Source organism: Podarcis filfolensis, assembly GCF_964270895.1.
Source record: "Podarcis filfolensis genome assembly, chromosome: 5".
Classification (NCBI taxonomy): Eukaryota; Metazoa; Chordata; class Lepidosauria; order Squamata; family Lacertidae; genus Podarcis; species Podarcis filfolensis.
In genome coordinates, this window is record NC_139608.1 from 62,239,111 (window position 1) to 62,259,805 (window position 20,695).

Consider the following 20,695-nt stretch of genomic DNA (forward strand, 5'->3'; position numbering starts at 1 on the left):
GGACAGGCCCAGAAAGTGGGGGCGGCTGGTTGGTAGGGCTTCAGGTATCTGTGCTGTTTCACTTCTTCTTTTTTTTTTATACATTCATAAGCCTTGTTTTTTTCCCCTTTCAAAAAAAGAAAAAAGGAAAGAAATATGGTTCGGCTGATTTTACTATGTAAACCAAAATACTTAACTATTATCGTTTGCAAAGAAAGGAGCTTTCACTCTGAATCGTTTTTGCTGCCACCTTGGTTCTGCTGGAAAAATAAGCACTCTTCTTTTGATTCTGAATGAGGAGTAGTCTCACTGAGAGAACTTCTCTCAAACTCAGATCTACCTACTTCTGTGCTCAGCAGTGCAAAAATTGTGGCCCGTGTAGGAAGGTTTAGAAAGTTTCTGTTCTCCCCTTGTGGTTGCTGTTTCTATTTTCTTTTCCTTCTATTAGAGAAGTTCTCTCTTCCTATCGCAGGCTTGCATTACCAGATGCTAGCTTATATTGCCAGCCACAGGAAACCCATTCAATTGTGTAGTGGAGCAATACTTCTGCTTCAAGTGAGGGGGCCCATCTCCTCCTCTGCTGACTCTGGGGTTTCCTTTTCTTTTTCTGTGCATGTGGTGGCAGTGTTACCTCTGCACAGCCACTCTGAACTCTTCCTTGGAAAAGAAAAAAAAACCCACAGTGCTGTTACTCAAGACCCTTGCCAGCAGCTGGTCGGAGCTGTCTGAAGCCCTCATGGTGCAGCCGTGCTTGGCCACTGTAAAAAACCGACGACGATAAATGCTGGCTTGGTACTTCTTTTCCAGCTCTGAGTCTGCATGTTTTTGTCATGTGATCCTGTCAGTACGACTTTGGTCAAATGGCCTAATTGAACGATGCAATCTTTCCATGAAAATCTGCCACATCAGAATGTACTCAGGGGCTTGTGGTTTTGAAAGTGTCCTCGCATCAAAATCTACTTTCATGCAGGAAACTAACGTGTCTAGGAGAAAGTGATATCTCCCCCCAGGACCACCAGTAGACCCAATTAGAGTCATGTAACTCAAATCTACTTTTTTTTTGTGGTATATATTTTGACAATCTCGAAGTTTGAGAGTCAGTGGCGGGATGCTGCAAAGGCAGAGCAGTAAGTTGGCTGCTCTGCTGAAGAGCGCTTAAATTCTTTCCCCATCTTGTCTCCAGAAAATGACATTGCAAGGAAGCTCTCCACTGATGAAACTGGATGTGATTATGTTGCTTAAAAAAATCAGGGGGGGGGGGAAGAATCCTAGAATTATATGATAGAGTTGGAAGGGACTCTGAGTATCTAGTCCAATCCCCTGCAATGCAGGAACCTTTTGCCCAACATGGGGCTCAAAAACTATAAGGCATCGGACATTTTTATTCACCCCAATGACTTTGACAGGTGAGATAATCCAGGGCAGCCATTGTAATCAAAATCTGAGATGTATTTGTGTTTTTGTTTTTGTTTAATGCAGTGATCTGTTGTGGAACAACCCAATTGAAGAAGGTAACAGGGGTTATTAAGACCTCATTGCTGGCCGAGAAGAGCTCTCCATAAGTTTGAGCTTCAGGGCCCCCCAAGTGTAGGTCCACCATTGTAGCAACCATATAGCAAGAGCCAGCATTGAATGGGACTGAGAGGGACTGGTCTGTTTTGGGTGATGGCATTTGGTGCATGATGCCATGTGCCAGCTGCCAACAGGTCAAAGGGTGTTGCCTCTGGCCAGAGATTTGTAAGGTGGGGTTGAGCTTGGCACCTGTCAGTGGAAACAGGCAAATATGTCACTAATCTAATCTAATCTTAAATTAATTGATCCACATTTCCATACCTGTTTGCATTTGGAAAAAAGCCCTCGTGAAAATTCACCAGTATTTTAGTGCAAATTTCTCCTGGTATACACAATTTCCCATATTTTATGCATTTTTGTATACTGGTCTTCACTCTGCAGTTATATGCACCACTTACCCTAGTATATGAAATTCAGAGAAGTTCAGTTTGTGTGATGTCTTGTAAAATGTGTGCTACTCAAATTATTATTTTAAAATTAACTCATTTGGTCAACTGAGTTCACTACTGCAGCAGATGGAATTGGCTTACTCCACCTTTCCAGCTGCTGCTCTACTGTGCTGAACCCAGCGAAGACAAGCAAGGCTGGGATATATGTGTGATAGGCAGAAAAACTGAAATGACAGCCTACAAAATTGCCTACCAAAGACTTTAGAGAAAAATTTTGTTTGGAGATTATGGTTTGTTGTCGAACACCCAAGTGTGATGCAAACCACACGGTTCTAAGGTCTATCCACAAAGTGCTTCCTTTCGCAGTTTGGTAAATGTGGCCTTCCTATCTACAAAAGTGATGATGCATCTCATGTATGGCTGTCTTACGCAATTTAACACTTATGCTGGTGTTGTTCTTTATTGTGCCACAGATGACTGACAAGCCATAGAATCACTTCTCTATTGTGGGTTTAAGAACATCACCCCAGTAACTATTGTGTCGGCAGTCCTTCTTCTTAACCCTTCAGTGCCCTTTCTCTTCTTCACATACTAAGTCTGTTTAATATTTTTTTCTAATGTTCTTCAGTTAATTCACCCTCAGGGGCATCTGGTGTGGGGGGCTGGTGTCGTGGAGCCTCCTCCTCAATATGAGCATGGCTGTCACCTTCTGGGATGAGGTGGGCGCAGAGCGGGGGTTTGTGTGACAAAGTCCTAGCTAAACCAATGCTTTCATGTACTAAGAACTTCTCTGTATTGTGAAGCTTAACTGTGCTATTTGCCATTGCGTTAACAAGTCCCCCCACATTCCAAATTAACTTTGTTAATTCCATTAGGGATTGGTAAAATCAATATCTCTTTCTCCAAGTATGCTCCTGACAAGTGGGTGTTTTATTTGGTCGGCGATGTCAAATATCACTTGCATGCTCTTATTGCTGCTGCTATTTGGTTGATCCTATTAAATGGGTGAGGCTTTTTTTGAACAAGGAAACAAAGCAACATTCAGCCACAACAAGCAACCCTGCATTAGAAAGAACCAGCCAGGAAATAGAAAAGAAAATGTTTGTTTTTGTCTATCACTTCAGTGTTTAAAAAGTTTTAATCAATAGTGATCAGGCATGTCTTTGCCACCGTATAATTAAATAGCCAATCTGGTTCCCCCTCACAACATCTTTCAACAAAGGATTGATGCTCCCCACTCTCTTCCCCGAAAGAAACTACCAGGTAACAAGACAAATCTGGCTTCTAATCCAAAAGGCTGTTTAACTAGTGATTCATTAGTATCTGTAAAAATAGCTAACTTGACTTGAAAACTCTACCTGAACACAAAGAAAAGCCTTCCATTAACATAACTCATGTAAAGTGAAGATTAAACATTTTAACATAGACAGTGCCTTAATCCCATGAACCTTATTTATGTCCAGATGTAGCGCTATTGGCAATAAACAGCAATTTGAGAAGTCGTAACCCAAGAAAATCATTGTCAAGTGGCTTTAGAGCTGCCTGTAAATTTCTCCTTGATGACTTGAGCGCTGGTGTACAACTGCACAGTTAAATATTTGTATTAGGGGCTCCTACCTTTTACAGACTAATTAAAGAAGACGGAATTCTTTCGTTCTCTCTCATATCATGCTAGTTCTGATCTCTCTCAAGAAAAGGCTACCCTATAAATTGAAGTAAAGATTTTTTGTGTGTGTGGCCGTCCAAACCGGCACTTTTACTAGGTTGCAATAAATTCAGGCAGTAAAAAAAAGTAAATGTAGCTGAAGTGCTCTTAATGATGCTGTGGGCTTACAATCCTATTAAACAGGACTTTGCATTGAATGCTACAAATTGTTTAAGAGGTTATTATAGCAGGGAATGATACTACTACCTAAGCAAAGTGATTGAAGTCTAAGACAGTCCAATGCTTTGACAAAAATGATTACATTTAAAGCTGAGAAGCAAAAAAAAAATATTATATGCTAAGATTTGTCTACTTATAATAAAAATAAACCCAACATTCATAAGGCAGAGTAGATTTATCTTCTTCCCATTTTGTCAGTGCTAGCGAATATAGACAGGAATGGACAGGTTTGAGGTTCTGGCAAACAATGATGGATCTGGCATGCATTTAATCTACATTCATTACCAGGATGAAATTGTCCCTGTCAAAATATGCTTGAATATATAAGGCTGTCTTATGCTGAGTCAGACCATTGACCCATCAAGCCCAGTAATCTCTGTAATGAAACTGTAACACAACATATTAAACTGTGGTCACAGGGAAGAAACAAACATACACTAACTAAAGGTGATCTATTAACGTTAGCAGCATTTAAACACATTAACTAAACAAAACATAAACAATGAATAAAATGAGAATGAAAATGGAAAATGGAATTAAATAGAAACACTGATTATATTTTGAAGCTAATCAACAGAGCATTCTGTCCCTGTGTCAGACTTCCTCAACTGGGTGCCCTCTGCTGATGACCTGAGAAAGCTGGGTGGTGGTGGTGTTCCTTCAGCTAACATGTGCCAAACTGGAAAAAAAAAGCTTTAAATGCAACCACCAGCACTTTGGGTCTAGAAACAAGTCATACAATCATAGAATCTTAGAGTTGGAAGAGGCCAATGCAGCTGTTTCAACTGGAGAATTAACGTGCTTATAAACTTGCGTGATTTCTGAAAGCCAGGGAAGGAGGAGGGAGGACTATGATGGACCAGACAGGCAACAAGTTCCAAAGATATGGGTCCTTTTATAGATTGCCTTAACATATCCTCCTAAGACATGAATCTATTGAGAGCAAAGTAAAAATTACAATGTTCTCTAAGCAAAATCTAAAGAAGCCCCATTGACCCCAGTGGGATTTACTTCTGAGGATGTATGAAGAAGAACGTGTTGCACAGCAACTGGGACCCAAGCCATGCAGAACTTCATAAATGATATTTAGTGCATTGCACTCTGATGAAAAACTGGACCCAAGCCTCACCCAGGTGTGGAAAACTTTAAACAGGAGGTGCGGTAGATGTTATGTGTCTTGTACTTGCAAGCTGCTTAACCTCCATACCACAGAAACTCCTGTGGTCTCAGATATGAATAATCTGTAACGGGCTTCTATGTTGTCTTGCTTAATTACTTTGTACAGCACACTTAGTGTGACCTCTTCTCTAAAAACTCATTTTCAATTGACGTGGTATTAAAGAGCCCAACACCATAATCGCCCACCTAAAAAAAGCGTCATGTGATTCTTCTTTTTCAACAAGCATTATGGCTTCACAGTGTGGTTTTCCTTTTATCTGCTCAAGACAATGAACTCAATATGTAACCCAGGCATAGGCAAACTCTGGTCCTCCGGATATTTGGGACTACAATTCCCACCATCCCTAGCTAACAGGACCAGTGATCAGGGATGATGGGAATTGTAGTCCCAAACATCTGGAGGGCCAGAGTTTGCCTATGCCTGATGCAACCAATCAAGAAATATATAAAAAAAGAACATTTTATCTCCTATAGTGACTGTGTTTCCTGGAAGTGATCTTTATTTCTTTTTTTTTTAAGTTTCCTTTATCAATAGATTTCTGTGAGTGTGTGTGGGTTTTCGTTCATAGTCACAAACTAACGTAATCCACTGACAACTTAGTTCTCAAGTCCTTTCAGCTTGAAATAACTTGATTTACGGTATTTAAATTAATTTTACTTGCAAATCATAAATTCAGAGTCAGAGCAAAAGAAAGACACCTTTGGATCTAAGCCACATTTTTTTCCTAATAAAAATTGGAGGCACATTTAAATCTCACACCCTAAAAGGTTTTATTTTCAAGCAGGGGTGACCAGCTAGTGCTCTCCAGATGTATGTATGTATGTTTGTTTATTATTACGTACCTATTCCACATTTCCTCCAAGGAGCTCAAGGTGGCGTACATGGTACCTGCTACACATTTTATCCTCACTACAACCCTGTGACATGGGACGCGGGTGGCCTAGGACTTGCTGATCAGAAGGTCAGCGGTTCGAATCCCCGTGACGGGGTGAGCTCCCGTTGCTCGGTCCCTGCTCCTGCCAACCTAGCAGTTCGAAAGCACGTCAAAGTGCAAGTAGATAAATAGGTACCGCTCTGGCGGGAAGGTAAACGGCGTTTCCATGCGCTGCTCTGGTTCGCCAGAAGCGGCTTAGTCATGCTGGCCGCTTGACCCGGAAGCTGTACATCGGCTCCCTCGGCCAATAAAGTGAGATGAGCGCCGCAACCCCAGAGTTGTTCATGACGACATAACGGTCAGGGGTCCATTTACCTTTACCTGTACAACCCTGTGAGACAGATTAGGCTGTGACCGGCCTAAGGTCACTCAGTGAGCTTTTTGAATAATTGGGGATTTGACCCCTGGTCTTCCAGGTCTTCGTCCAGCACTGTAAACACAACACCACACTGGACTCTAATCTTGTTGGACTCTCACTCCCATCAGCCCCAGTCAGCATAGCCAATGATGAGGGATGATGGGAGATGTGACACAATAACATCTAGAGAGCACCATGCCATGTCCTGTCAGCGTGTTTAGACAAAGCTATTACTCACTCTGCATGGAATATAGTATCTGCCTCGGTTGCCTCTTGATTAGAAGGCCATTCCACAGCCATAATTTGGGTACAGACACTATCATCATCATCATTATCAGGAAGTAAATTCTGCTGCATCCCTATATTGGAATAAATAAAATGATCCAAGCACACTTAGTACAGTGGTACCTCAGGTTAAGAACTTAATTCGTTCTGGAGGTCCATTCTTAACCCGAAACTGTTCTTAGCCTGAGGTACCACTTTAGCTAATGGGGCCTCCCACTGCTGCTGCACCGCCGCCACACGATTTCTGTTCTCATCCTGAAGTAAAGTTCTTAACCCGAGGTACTATTCCTGGGTTAGCAGAGTCTGTAACCTGAAGCGTCTGTAACCTGAAGTCTGGTACCTGTAACCTGAGGTACCACTGTACAAGCACATGGTCTTACCCTGCTGTATGGTCCTTGTAGCTAGAGGTGGCAGGGACTGAATGAGGGATCATCTGTATGCAGAGCATGTGCTTGTCCCAGGGCTGATCCAAGGCACTTTGCTGCCTGAAGCATATGAAAGATGGTGCACCCTCCCATTTTGTACAAAAGCCAACCAGACGGGCAGTTGAATCTTACTTCAACACGTGTGATGGGACAGCATCCTACAGTGCACTTGTGGGCAGCAGGCTGGCCTAGGTGGTGCAAGGCAGGTCCCATTGCATACACAGCTTCAGCAACTCACAATTCCCTCTAGTATCTGCTGTCTGGGGCAGCCACCTCACTCTGCCCAATAGTAGAGCCGGCCCTTGGGATGAAAAATGTCCTGTACTCAGGCTTCAGTGAATCAGTTAATTCAACTGCCGTGTGGGAATTGCTGCTCTAAGCAATGTAGGGTGTGTCTCACACTGTATAAACTAATTAAAGCAATAAATAAATAAATAGTTTAAGCCTCATGTGTGAAAGCACCCATAGCTGCTAATGAAATCTGCAGCCATTCATCATACTGACCTCAGATTATTCTAACATCTTCAACAGCAACATCCAACATAACACAAATGTAAAATCTTATCGGGCCCACTAAAATAATGGGATTTTTGTTTACAAGGTGTTGATGGGGTTTAGAAGCTTTGATAATAATTCCAGACAGTCAATAAATACGGAGACTTTTACACTGCCGGTAGGAGCCTAGCTAAATTATCTAATCTTGAAAATGACAGACAGCACAATGAACTCTGAACTTAATCTCCTCCAAACACTGAGGACACAGCTGAGTGTTTAAAGTGCTATATAACCTCAGTACCTGCTTTGAAAAGGAATCACTCGATATCTGGAGACCCAGAAACACAGAAGGTGGAATCCACTTGGTGCTGCTTGCTCTGTTCCTCCAGCGGAGGCATCCACTAATGGAAGAAATGTGGGTGGGTTGTATTTATTTTGCTGACTCCCTCTGCAGCCTTCAGAGCTGCCCTTCCTGATGTGTTTTGGAGGGTTGGGGGAGCTTCCAGAAGCGATTTTGGAGACATTTTGCTGAGGAGGAATCAGGAAAAACGATCCGCCCCGTTTCTTCTGTTAGGGGATGGGCATCAGATGGATATTACCTTGAATAAGCTCAGGGAGATACTTAATACAGAACTGGCTTCTGCTGGTGAATGAGTAGGCTTTTGAGTTACACAAAGCTCTTAGTTGGTCAGAATATGGACATTTCACTCAAATGCTTGCAGATTCTTGTGGTATAGACAGCTGAATTTACACTGTCCAACAATTCTGTATCCTGCCCTTCTCCCGCAGAACATAGCTCAGTTGGTTAGAGCGTGGTGCTGATAATTCCAAGGTTGCAGGTTCGTTTCTCGTACGGGACAGCTGCATATCCCTGCACTGCAGGGCGTTGGACTAGGTGATCCTCAGGGTCCCTGCCAACTCTACGATTCTATGATTCTACGTAAAAAGCAATTTGACAACAGCAAATTGTTAAACTTACACAGTGCTGCACATTTTGGGCCTATGGCACATTGCCAAACAGGACAAACTGTTTCAGGCAGTATTCACACTCCATTACCAAGCAGATACTTTAGCATATTATATTGACTACAACATATACCCTATAGCAACAGGGAAGGTCTTTGTGTGTGTGTGTGGGGGGGGGGACATGTGCCTGCAGGTATCACATTGGCAATCCTCGATCAAGGATAATGAAAATAGAGCTACTGCTTCCGTTAGGCCGTTTTACAGTGCAATCCTAACCATGTCTGTTAAGAAGTTTGATCCGCGTATGGGACACCTGAATATCCCTGCATTGCAGGGGTGGACTAGATGGTCCTCAGGGTCCCTTCCAACTCTACAATTTGATGATTCTAAGTAATTCATATTGAATTCAATAGGGCTTATTCCCAGGTAAGTGGGCTTGGGACTGCAGTCTTAGATGTTGTAGTTAATGGTCTCATTCTCCACCCCAAACTCTATAGATGGCAATGTGGATTATTTGAAGCACTTCTCAAAATATGGTAACATAGCCCTGTTGCGCAGGGGACCTGCTGCTCATTCTGCTGAGAGCTGACCCTGGACTTGGGCACCAACGTCCTGCACTGAGCATAGATGCTTGTATTGTGCTTTTGACTCAGACACTCAGACACGAGCCCTAAAGCTGAACTAAATAAATGCATTTGCAGAAAGTTAACAGGTGTGTTAAAATATGGGCACATACTTCAGTTATCTGTTTGCCATTCCAACATTTTGAATTCAAGATTTAGTTAGGGTTTTTTTTTTAAAAAAATAATAAGCTGAGACACCAATTTACACAATTCAATGAACTGTTGTAGACATATTTTCAAATGTGATGTGCACTTTCCGTAAACATTCTCTCTCTCTCTCGGGAAGATATTTACAGGAGAAGCCCTGCTATTTCTGTGGAATATGTGGAAGTTTCAATATGTCCCTATTTTTCCTTCAGTGCCATTTTAGTTTCCTTTGAGTCTGGCAAAGTGCACAATAGTTTTTTAAAAAACATGGGAAATTACTTGCAGATACTTTTGTTTTCAAAAACTGTTTCTGTCTGCAAATAATAAATATAATAATGTGTGTGGGGGGGGGGAATAGGTGCTTTGAAACTTTGGAGAAAATATTTATGCTTGCATTCATTAATAAGATTCCTTTTCACTTTTTCAGAGAACAGTAAAACCTTGAGTCTGAGTCAATTTAGCATCTTACACCAAGCTATAAATTAATTTGAAGGAGGAACACACAATCTGGTCATGCCCTCATTAAACTGACATTTAAGTGATTGGCGTTGCTCAATGTTTTGGCATTCTTGTGTGTAGCAACACAGCCCATTTATTTCCCACAACAATGTTTATTTTGCATGACTATAGTTCCATGGTTACTTCATTATCATGCATGAAGCAAGCCGGAAGCATGCTATGTGGTGTGTAATAAAGAGGAACTAAAACCTGACCTGTAGATGGAGTGCTTTTGAAAAATCATTTGAGCTTCATGTTGTCATGCGTTTTGTTTGGCAGGACAATAAGCTCTCTAATGTGTTCACTCAGGAGGAATTCTTAGAATGATTAGCAGAAGCATTCACTTCTTAGTGGTGCTTCAGTATGACTGCCTAAATAGTGGCTACCTAAATACAAACCTTCTCCCAGGTTGGCCTTATTATAGGGCGGGAGTGGGGAATCTGTGACCCTCCAAATATTGCTAGCCTACTCCTTCCATCAACCCTAATGTGCTGGCTGGGGCTGATATTGCTGAAGTCCAGCAATATCTGGAGTCTCAAGATCCCCATGGCTTAGGCCCACTTCACCTAAAACATAACACATGCATGTGACAAACATATGTTTGCAAACACGAATATCACATCAGGGACTCAATCAGGGAGGCAGCGCTGATTGCAACTCCCTGTCTAGAGTGTAGCCCTGTGTGATACATTAAATGGTCCCTAGCTACCCTGGCATCTGGTAAGCATCTGGATTTGTTTTTCCGTCAGAAAGCCTCTCTGAGGTGATGTGTGAGAACCGAACAATGCAGAGGCTAAAAGATATTTTCTTCAGTGTTGACTGTTCTTCTTCTGAAAATCTCCTTTAGTGCCTCGCCAATTGAATAATGAAGAGCTGCTAATGCAGGATGTTAATAGATAATGAGCAACACAATCACCTCGACACCCATCTCTCCCACCTCCTTATCTGCCCCCTGTGAGATCATCATTGCCTGTTTGAGTGGCAGATTATGGCAGATTATATGCAGAGGACCTTTTAAATTGTTCCATATGGCTGGCACCATACAGGATGCTACTTCCAAAAAAAGGCCACAGAAAACATATTTACTCATTATACAATAGCAGTTCCAGATGTAGACGCCCACCAGAGCTGCTAAATGGAGCTCTTCCAGGAAGACAAATGGGGAAAGAATCAATTTTGGGGGTGGGGTGGGGACCTTGAATGCAGTGGGGAGCAGGCAGCCATTTGCTGAATGTCTTGGGCTAACTCTATAATGTGGAGGGTAGGCAGGCAGGGTCTCTCTGCGTGCGAAAGCCAGGCTACTGTTGTTGTCTTTCTTTCCTAACAGGGAGCACAGACTTTGTGTAGCTTGGCTCCCAAATCAGATGTGCAGTGCAACGTGAATGTAAAACTTTGCTGCCTTTTACATTTAAAAAGGCAATAGCACTCCACAGTTATGCATTAGAGGTACACACAGCCACTTAAAAAAACAAACAAGTCACTGATTACTACCTTGCAAATTATAGCCAATAATGACTATATAATTATATCTAGTCATTGTATTTATATCCAGTCTTTCCATCAAGGAGCTCAAGGCGATGAACATGGTTCTCCCCAGCTATCTTCACAACAACCATGTGAGGTAGGTTGGCCCTAGAGACAGTGACTGGCTGAAGCTCACCTAGTGAGCATCCTGGCTGAGGAGGGGTGTGTGTGTGTGTGTGTGTGAAAGGGTTCTGTCCAAAGAGGCCAAAAAAAGGGGGGGGTTTTAAAATGAATAAAGCTGCCACTTTACTATGATACACCAGCCCTCATTATATTACTCAGAAGTTGTGGTAGCAATAAACATACTATTAACTAGGGGAGGAATCACATGCTGACAGTACATTTGCACTGACCCATTTCCAATAGGACCTAATACACATCTCTCACAGATGCTTTCAGGACTATTACCAAACAGAACTATTATAGCAAAAACAAAAACAACGGCTGTCTTCTGGCACCTTAAGGATTGTGAGATTTCTTATGGCCCAATCCTTTTTGTACTAAAAAGTCCCTTCATTTAATGCAGGAAGAGTTAGATGGTGGCAGACACATGCACACAAACAAGCAAACAAACAAACACAAGCACACCCCTCACAGGTATGAAGGAGTGTTAATTGTGGGGTTGCTGTTTCATTGGCATTCCCTGCACTGTTTACAGTTCCCTCTTATCCACCAACATCTGGTGAAGAGGCACCTAGTCCACAAAAACATATACAACAATATCTGCACAATCCTCTATGTGTCCACCCGGACATCCATCTCATAGAGTTCCTTTGGACTTATTGCCAAGTACGTGGGTATAGGATTGTGGACTGGGATTATGGAACTGCCACTTGCTATCGGTGAGGGAGGAAGTCAGTTCCAACAAGCCCCTTCCTGTGAGGATACTAATTGAGCTGCCTGAGGGAAGAAGTGAGTGGCAGGAGCTGCCTGGTCCTCCTGGCCTGGATGTGGTCACCAGCTCCACTCCTGCATCTCATATGGAGGAAGCAGTGCTTCAGTGCAGGGCTCTTTATCAAGGGAATAATAATAATAATAATAATAATAATAATAATAATAATAATAATATTTTCTTACCTGGCCTTCACCATAAAGTCTGGGTACAGCACTTTAAAAATTCAATATGAAAATCAGTTCAAAACAAATTACAAGACAAGACCACAGGATAGGTGCTAAAATATGTATCTCTCAGGTGTCAAGAGCCAGGGTAAAGGGGTGTGTTTTGGGCATCTGATTCCAAAACATAACAAAGGTGCCAGATACACCTCTGGGAGAGGGCATTCCACGGCTTAGAGGCTGCCACTCTGCCCTCCTGACTTCTGAGGGTGGTGAAACTACCCGGAGAGCCCCCTCTTCTGAACGTAACCCCCAAAAGGATCTGTAGGGTTGGAGGAGGTTTGGAACCATGGCTGACATAAGCTGTAGCATTAAGAATTGTAAACTTCAGAACATGTGCTTGAGCTTGCTTTCCCCTCCTCCTTCCCATTCCTTTTTCCTCTTGTGATATGTCTTTTTAGATTGTGAAACTGATGGCAGGAATTAAACCTAGACATAGAATCAGGGACCCTCAGGAAACTCTAGTCCAGCCCCTGCAATGCATGAATATGCAGCTATCCCTTTTCGGGGATCAAACATGCAACCTTGGCGTTATCAGCACCACGCTCTTACCAACTGAGCTATCCACGCTTTGTCTTAAAATTGATTTTTGTAAGTCACTTTTTGGCTAAAGGGTGTGATATAAACACTGTAGACAAATAATAATAAATCTGTTAATCCTTGTGGTATCACAGGCCAAGCCCCTTCGTCATTTTTACCCTGGCCACATACCCCACAAAAAATCCACACTAAAATTTACTATGGGTAATATCTACAGTAAACAATGTTCACGTTAGAAAGGTTGTGCTTCTTTACTTCCCCAGAGAGTATAGAGAAGAGAACATCCATCACCAGCCCTTTGCCAGGCTATACAAGCAACAGTTTTCCTTTGGCTGTGTGGTAGGTTTTGTGCCATTTTGGCATGCAGTTTCAACTTTTGTCACCTGCTCCATCCTATGCGCATATTTTGCCTCATGTCTGGTAACTGGACCATTGGGGGGCTTGCTTGTCTGTCACCGTTATGCTAGATTAATGAAAAACAACATGTCTTCACAGCTGCAAAACCGTTCATTCACACAATACTGATCCAGGAACAAAATGATCACCACTGTTTTAACGATTTGGGTTTGCAATCATGCATTAAATAAGGCAGGGAGCCAGGAACCAAGTGGAAAATATGATAATCTGTGTATGGGCACCATCATTTCTGCCAGATCAAAGCAGCTGAGAAAAACACTTTGGACACTACAGGTTAACACACAGGGCTCACAACTGCTTTCTGACATTTCTAGTTCAACCTTCCTGTTAGAAGGTCAGGTTAGTGTACATGAAAGCTACTCCCATTTATATTTAAAGCCACCCTGTGTGATAGGTTGGGCCAAAAAAATGTGTGTGAAACTAGCCAAAGATTGTCCACAGGGCCTTGCAGAGCCAGGCAGAGGCCCAGGCCAGGTAGATAATGTGCCCCCCCCCCCCGGTTGCCTCCAACCACCCGGCGCCCATTCCGTGCTCCTCTGCACAGTCAATCGCAGGCCCCACCCCGGACGCCAGGGAAGCTTTTCTCTTGCGCTGCCAGCCATGGCCCCAGGAAATCCACCCACCACCACTGCCACCTTTACGCCTCCACGTTCGCCCCAGTGCATCCCCTGCGATTGTGAAAATGCTGACCGAGGCCCCCTTTGGAATTGGAGGCCCGGGCCAAGTGGCCCATATGGCCCCCCTCTGTCTGTGCCTGATTGCCCAATGTGCATTATGGATGAGAAGGAATTTGAAGTCAGGTGCCCTCCCACCAGCCCCAGCAAGCATGGTCAATAGTCAGGGATGATGGGACTTGTAGTCCAGAAACACATTTGTAGTCCACAGGTTCTCCATCCCTGTACCAAAGGGGGCTTGCAGGAGACTAAGATGGAGTTAGACAGAGTCCTCAGGGGTTCCACAACTGCATGCTCCATGGGGGGTGAACTTGAACCTGACTAATCCTTTGAACCCCCCCCCCGAGCTCTCCCACCCCATTAAACCTCTTTCTTTGGAGGCAGTGACTGGCATTGGGTCACAGCAGAGCTACTTACCTGTGTTTCTCACTCTTGTTTGCAATGACTGAATCATGCCCTTAGTAAGCCATTATTTTGTTATGGTTAATAATTTTATAATCATTGAACTTCAAGAGGTGTCTCCAATAAGCTGGAAGTTAATACCTAATCTTTTGCATGTTCATGTTCAGTCTCCAGATGGCAACGGTTGCTGTCAAGCGATCCTTTCATCTGTGTTTGTGTGACATCCAGTGGCTGGCGGGATCAGCCACAAGCATGCTGTCGTCGGTTAATGATTTAAGAGGTCATTCTCTCTGCACAAAACCAGTAGTTCCTCTGGTTATTTCCCCCTTACATTTGTTAAAACACCTTGTTGTCTGTGATGTGCACATACAGCTGAATTCAAGCATATGTGGCTAAGATAACTTACTTGTGTCCTACTGAAGTATGCATCATTCTGAAAGGAGCAACCTTAAACCCACAGGGAGAGTAGACAGAGGCCTCTTCATTGTCACAATGTATATAGCTCCTACAGTTCCCCAGGAAAACCATTCTGGTTATTGTGGCTCTGGGAGAGGAATAAAGGTCTCTCAACAACTCTCCGCAGCCTTAACAAACTACAATTCCCAGGTTTCCTAGGGGGAAGATATGACTGTTTAAAGTGGCATAGATGTATAGTGCAGACGGGGCATGCTTATTTTGTTAAATTTGTTAAATAGGTCTCTCGCTGTTGCCTGCAGTTTGAAATAATAATTAGAAGTCAGGGTGTTTCTTGGAGTCTGCAGGATGGGAAGTTATGCCTCAAACAAGCATGTTGGTGTTTTTTAATTGTAGTAACTTGCCCTGAGACTTTGGGGTGAATGGCAAATAATAAGCCAAAATAATAATAATGTTTTGCTTATAGCAAAACATCATGGATGATAATGGGATTTGGGGTTTTATTTTTCTGAGATCCATTTAAGCAATAAAAACTCTAAATTCCATATAGTTCCATGTATTTTTTGGGTTTTTTTTTTTAAAAAATATTCAGCCTGAATGCCATTGCTCATGCAGCCCAAATAGAACTACCCACACACAAGAGAGAGGCAGCAGTAGGGTGGATGGGATCCCAAGGTTTGAAGAAGTACTTGTTTTTTATTTTTAAAATCCTCAAAGGGTGTTGGGGAATAAAAATGAATCCCTGTGACCCATGTATGTGGAGAACTAATAAACATGGGGCTTTGCACACTCTCCTGCAAGGAGAGAGCCCCAGTAGCAGAGATTAAACTCGCAAAAGTTAAGCAGCAGTATAGTGTTAGGAATATAGGTTGCTATACCGTTTTTATCCCAAACATCTGCACATAGCAGCTGACCTCTCTTTCTATCCCTCTTGCAATGAGCAGATGCCACACTGTTAAGTAACTTTAAAATGCATTACTTACAGATTCAAGGTCTCAGTAATGCATTGTTCCATGCAGCAGCAAGAATAATACAGGCAAAATACTCTTGGTTAGAAAATACAGCAAAGATATCTCCAGACACATGCTCTAAGTTCAGAGCTAGCTTAAGCATGTCTGTCCTCATTGGTTACATGAGGCAGAGAGAGAGAGAGAGAGAAAGAAAGAACAAAAGATAAGTCTTCACTTCCTCCTTCACTGGAGGAGAGTCTTGGAAGTACAGTTCTGGGGTCCTTAACCCCTTTATGCACTAACTAGCAATCATGCATAGTTGTGTTTGACTGCAAATTTCCCCAAAGGGGACCCCCCCCAAAACCAGCCCAGTGAGATCTGACCATGTTTTTTAATGGCCATGTAATCTGACTGGCATGGTGTGTGGGGGGGAGACACAGAAAACTGGATGGGAGGGGGAATATTATTATTATTATTATTATTAGAATTATTATTAATACCCTGCCCATCTGGCTGGGTTTCCCCAGACACTCTGGGAAGCTAACAGAATATATAAATAATCAAACATTAAAAACTTCCTGATACAGGGCTGACTTCATGTGTCTTCTAAAAGTTGTATGTTCTTTATCTCCTTGACATCTAAAGGAAGGGCACCATTACCGAGAATAGAATGGAGTGGTTGGAATTCTGAAAATAAGCACTCCCTGCTGCAACAGTTTGTTGCAGCCCCTCTGGTTTTTAGCATAGTAGTTGCCAAGATGCATCTCTGTGATCACTATGAAAAGTTCCCAGAACAACGCACATTGATCTTGGTACATGTTGCAGTATTTTCCCCAATGTAATCTGCTTCCTTAACTTGTGCAGACTTTTATTAAGGCAACAGGAAAAAGCCAAGCATGGAAAATACGACTGTATGCTTTTGGATGAGTGGCAGTAGTCAGACTGAGCTTGATGTAGAAGCTAAAAAGGTCATTGATTTTAAAGCACCCTCTGCTGTGCCTTATCCTAGGGGTTTATTTCTACTTTATGGATGTGGTTTTTTATTTAAAAAAAAATTATTGAAAGTTCATAAAATACATAATTAAAGGTAAAGGTAAAGGGACCCCTGACCATTAGGTCCAGTCGTGACCGACTCTGGGTTTGCGGCGCTCATCTCGCTTTATTAGCCAAGGGAGCTGGCGTACAGCTTCCGGGTCATGCGGCCACCATGACTAAGCTGCTTCTGGCGAACCAGAGCAGCACACGGAAACGCTGTTTACCTTCCCGCCAGAGCGGTACCTATTTATCTACTTGTACTTTGACGTGCTTTCGAACTGCTAGGTTGGCAGGAGCAGGGACCGAGCAACGGGGGCTCACCCCGTCGCGGGGATTCGAACCGCCGAAGGTCGGCAAGTCCTAGGCTCTGTGGTTTAACCCACAGCTCCACCCATGTCCCACAAAAAATATATAATTATATGTACACTAAACATGGTGAGACATAAATACAGTGGTACCTCGGGTTACAGACGCTTCAGGTTACAGACTCCGCTAACCCAGAAATAGTACCTCGGGTTAAGAACTTTGCTTCAGGATGAGAACAGAAATCGCACGGTGGCAGTGGGAGGCCCCATTAGCTAAAGTGGTACCTCAGGTTAAGAACAGTTTCAGGTTAAGAGTGGACCTCCAGAACGAATTAAGTTCTTAAGCTGAGGTACCACTGTAAAAAAGAGAAAGAGAGAAAGAAAGAAAGAAAGAAAGAAAGAAAGAAAGAAAGAAAGAAAGAAAGAGAAACAGAACCTGTGTAGAAGGGTAAATAAAGTTGGGGGGAGGGACCCCCCCAAATTGTATACTTTACAAGGTTGTTATTGTACTTTATGGATGTATAAAAATATTTTGCACATGCAGTGTTTTAGCAAATACATTGCCTGTTACATCAAAATCGGTATGTATTAAGTAGACCTGGCTTCAAGGAGAAGACCGAGACTGGAGTCATAAGCAAAAGGTTACCAGTGCTGGCAGGGGAACGACAGCTGTGACAGCACTTGCGGGCAGAACATTTTCAGGACTGCCAGAGTCAATCCAGGGTTTGTTTTCTCATGCCTAACTTTCTCATTGCTGACCATTTTTCATTTCAGCGGTAATAGTAAGAGAGGAGAAGGTCCTCCCTTAACACTGAAACCGTTCAATATTTGACCATGGCTATAAATACCAGCCCAAATGCAGCAGGATTTTATGCAGAAGAAAACAAAGATAACGTATATGAAACTGTTCTTGGCGAGATCAAGTACTTGGAGCTGCCTCTAGGAATCACTTTAGGGTAAGTAGCATCATATCACAAAGAATGCACTTTATTCTGTCCTTTGGGGGTGGTTTTATTTATTTATGTTTGGTTATACAGAGCTATCCTATCATTCCTTCCGACCTCAGTAGGTTTAGCTGTTCCTAAAACAACCAGTAAAAATTGACACCTCTGAAATTGAAGCACATCCCTTGATTTTAATGAAATGTGTTATTTCCATGAAAAGAATTTAGGTTCCATAAGTTAAGGCGAGGTTCTTCCTAAGACTCAGTTCTTCAGTGGCGTTATTTGGATTTCTGTGCTGGAAGCAGCTTTGCATTGGGGCACATGATTTGCTGATGGTATTGCTTTGGTTTCTGTGAATGTATACTCTTTATTTCCCCTGCTTTTGGAGTCTAAGAAAATGTTATATTTGAAAAATAGGTGTGTGTGTCCCTCCCCCCGTCCAACCCCCAGGGAGTGGATTACATTTCATACCCATGCAGATATAGCTTTGATGATTAAAAGGTATTTGTGCAGCTAGTGCAGAGTGAATTACCGAAAGGGTTGACATTCATAGTAGCACATTAACTTACTATAGGCTAAAATACAGAAATTAGCTAAGAAAAAAGAAAGAAAATACATTTGCGTTTCCATGGCCATATTATATATTTGATTACAAGGTATCATATTCAAGTTTATTTTTAGTACCCGACAGAGGTTTTTTTAAAAATAGCATGGCTCTGCTGCCACAAGGATCAGTTTACAAAGATGATTCTGCTAGGAAAACTATGAGAGAGAGCCAACTACCGTAAGTCATACTCAGAGTAGACCCATTGAAAGCAGTGGACAAACATTGCACATCACCCAGGATATTTTTATTTTCATGTCACAGTTTTAGCAAATTTAACTTCCCCCCTGTTTCATATGTTCTTCACCCGATGAAAATAGAGTGGAAAAGCAATTTGTTAATATCTATTTGTATTTCAGTCAAGGTAGAACGTTGTTTAAAAATTATGGAAGAACCATAGTAGCAACACTGCCTCCTTCCCTCCTGGTTCTGTGAGGATAGGAGGATGTTTCTTGGATTGCCATATGTCCTCTTTTTCTAGGACATGTCCTCTTTTTAAGGGGTAATTTTTCTGTCTGGGTGGAATTCTTGAATTTGCCGAACTGTCCGGGGGTGTGGGAGCAGCTACTTTTTATGTTGTTTTGGTATATTTTGAAGGGACATTGTAGATGGCACCCGCTCCCCCTCCCCTCCTGCCCCAGGCACTGGCAAATGTGTCTTTTTTGTTGTTGTTGTTCTTCAAAATATGGCAACCCTAACATCCCTCTGGAGGGATGCAGGTGGCGTTGTGGGTTAAACCACAGAGCCTAGGGCTTGCCAATCAGAAGGTCGGCGGTTTGAATCCCTGCGATGGGGTGAGCTCCCGTTGCTCGGTTCCTGCTCCTGCCAACCTAGCAGTTGAAAGCACATCAAAGTGCAAATAGATAAATAGGTACCACTCTGGCGAGAAGGTAAACGGCGTTTCCGTGCGCTGCTCTGGTTCGTCAGAAGCAGCTTAGTCATGATGGCCACATGACCCGGAAGCTATACGCCGGCTCCCTTGGCCAGTAAAGCGAGATGAGCGCCACAACCCCAGAGTCATCCGCGACTCGACCTAACGGTCAGGGGTCCCTTTACCCTTTAACATCCCTCTATCCAGCTGACCTGTTTCTTCCTGTTGCCCTTTCCTCATCTGAATAGTGTTTCAGGTTGAACTGCAAGTAAGCATAGGAGGACGTCAACTGGGCCTAGCTTTATGAGAAACCAAAGCAATTTAACATATATATTTTTATTTTGGTCCCTGCCTTTTTCAGTTCAAAGAGCTTGTATTGCCTTACCCTCTCTCCTCATAAGTAAATACCTATGAGGTATTTACAAACCCATTTCCAGATACAGTGGCTCAAAGTGATAAATGCAATTAAGTATTTATCAAGAAAGTGTTTGCGCTGTCGGTGTTCTGCTCTGGGATATGTGAAGGTGTTGTTATAAAAAGGAGAGACCCATTGAGAGTGTGCAGAGTACCGTTTTAGCGTAGGATAACTAGACACCCATCCCACCCACCTCTTCTAAAGACAGAACTTCAGCGACCATCTGAGGGCGTTTCCAGACTGCCGATATTTTCGGGTAGGATTCAGCCCACATGCCGACAAATCCGGGTTGTGGAGGAGTGGGAGCTTTTCTGCCACAAACCTGCTTCCAAAGATCGGACGTTTGCGATAAGGAAAGCGACGCAAAGTACCTCCCCGTAAACAAACAAGCGGGAACGCTCATTCAACAGCCAACATCGTCCGTCTAATATCTCTGCAGACCAATCAGGACGAATGCTCAACGAGCAGGTCGTCTGGAAGCGCCTCCAAGTCGTTTTAGATGCGCAGACCAGTCCTGTACAGAGGTAGGAGCATCTAAGTGTGTGATGCCCCTCCTCCCTCCCCGGTTGGGGTTTGGTGCGCCGACCCCTGCCTAGGACTGGGCTGTCAGGCTGGGTAAGCCCCGTTGAGTCCAGCATGTAAGCAGGCTTCTGGCCGTATACCTCCAAGTAAGCGTGAGCAAGACTTGCTTCCAAGCATAGGAGCCAACTCCTGGGGGCCGAAGTCGCTTCGCCTCCTCTAATAAAAT

General features: G+C 43.1%; 1 protein-coding gene across 8 annotated transcripts in view; it reads left to right on the forward strand.

The window, feature by feature from the left end:
* The first annotated feature begins 17,743 nt into the window (after positions 1–17,743).
* The window catches only part of EXOC6 (exocyst complex component 6), a 92,490-nt gene continuing 89,538 nt past the window's right edge, over positions 17,744–20,695 (forward strand). For all 8 annotated transcript variants that reach the window (XM_083616145.1, XM_083616144.1, XM_083616151.1 and 5 more), the window contains exon 1: positions 17,744–18,069. In XM_083616145.1, the coding sequence (XP_083472271.1) occupies positions 17,948–18,069 (122 nt within the window). In that variant the 5' untranslated portion in view covers positions 17,744–17,947. The remainder of the gene's footprint in view (positions 18,070–20,695) is intronic.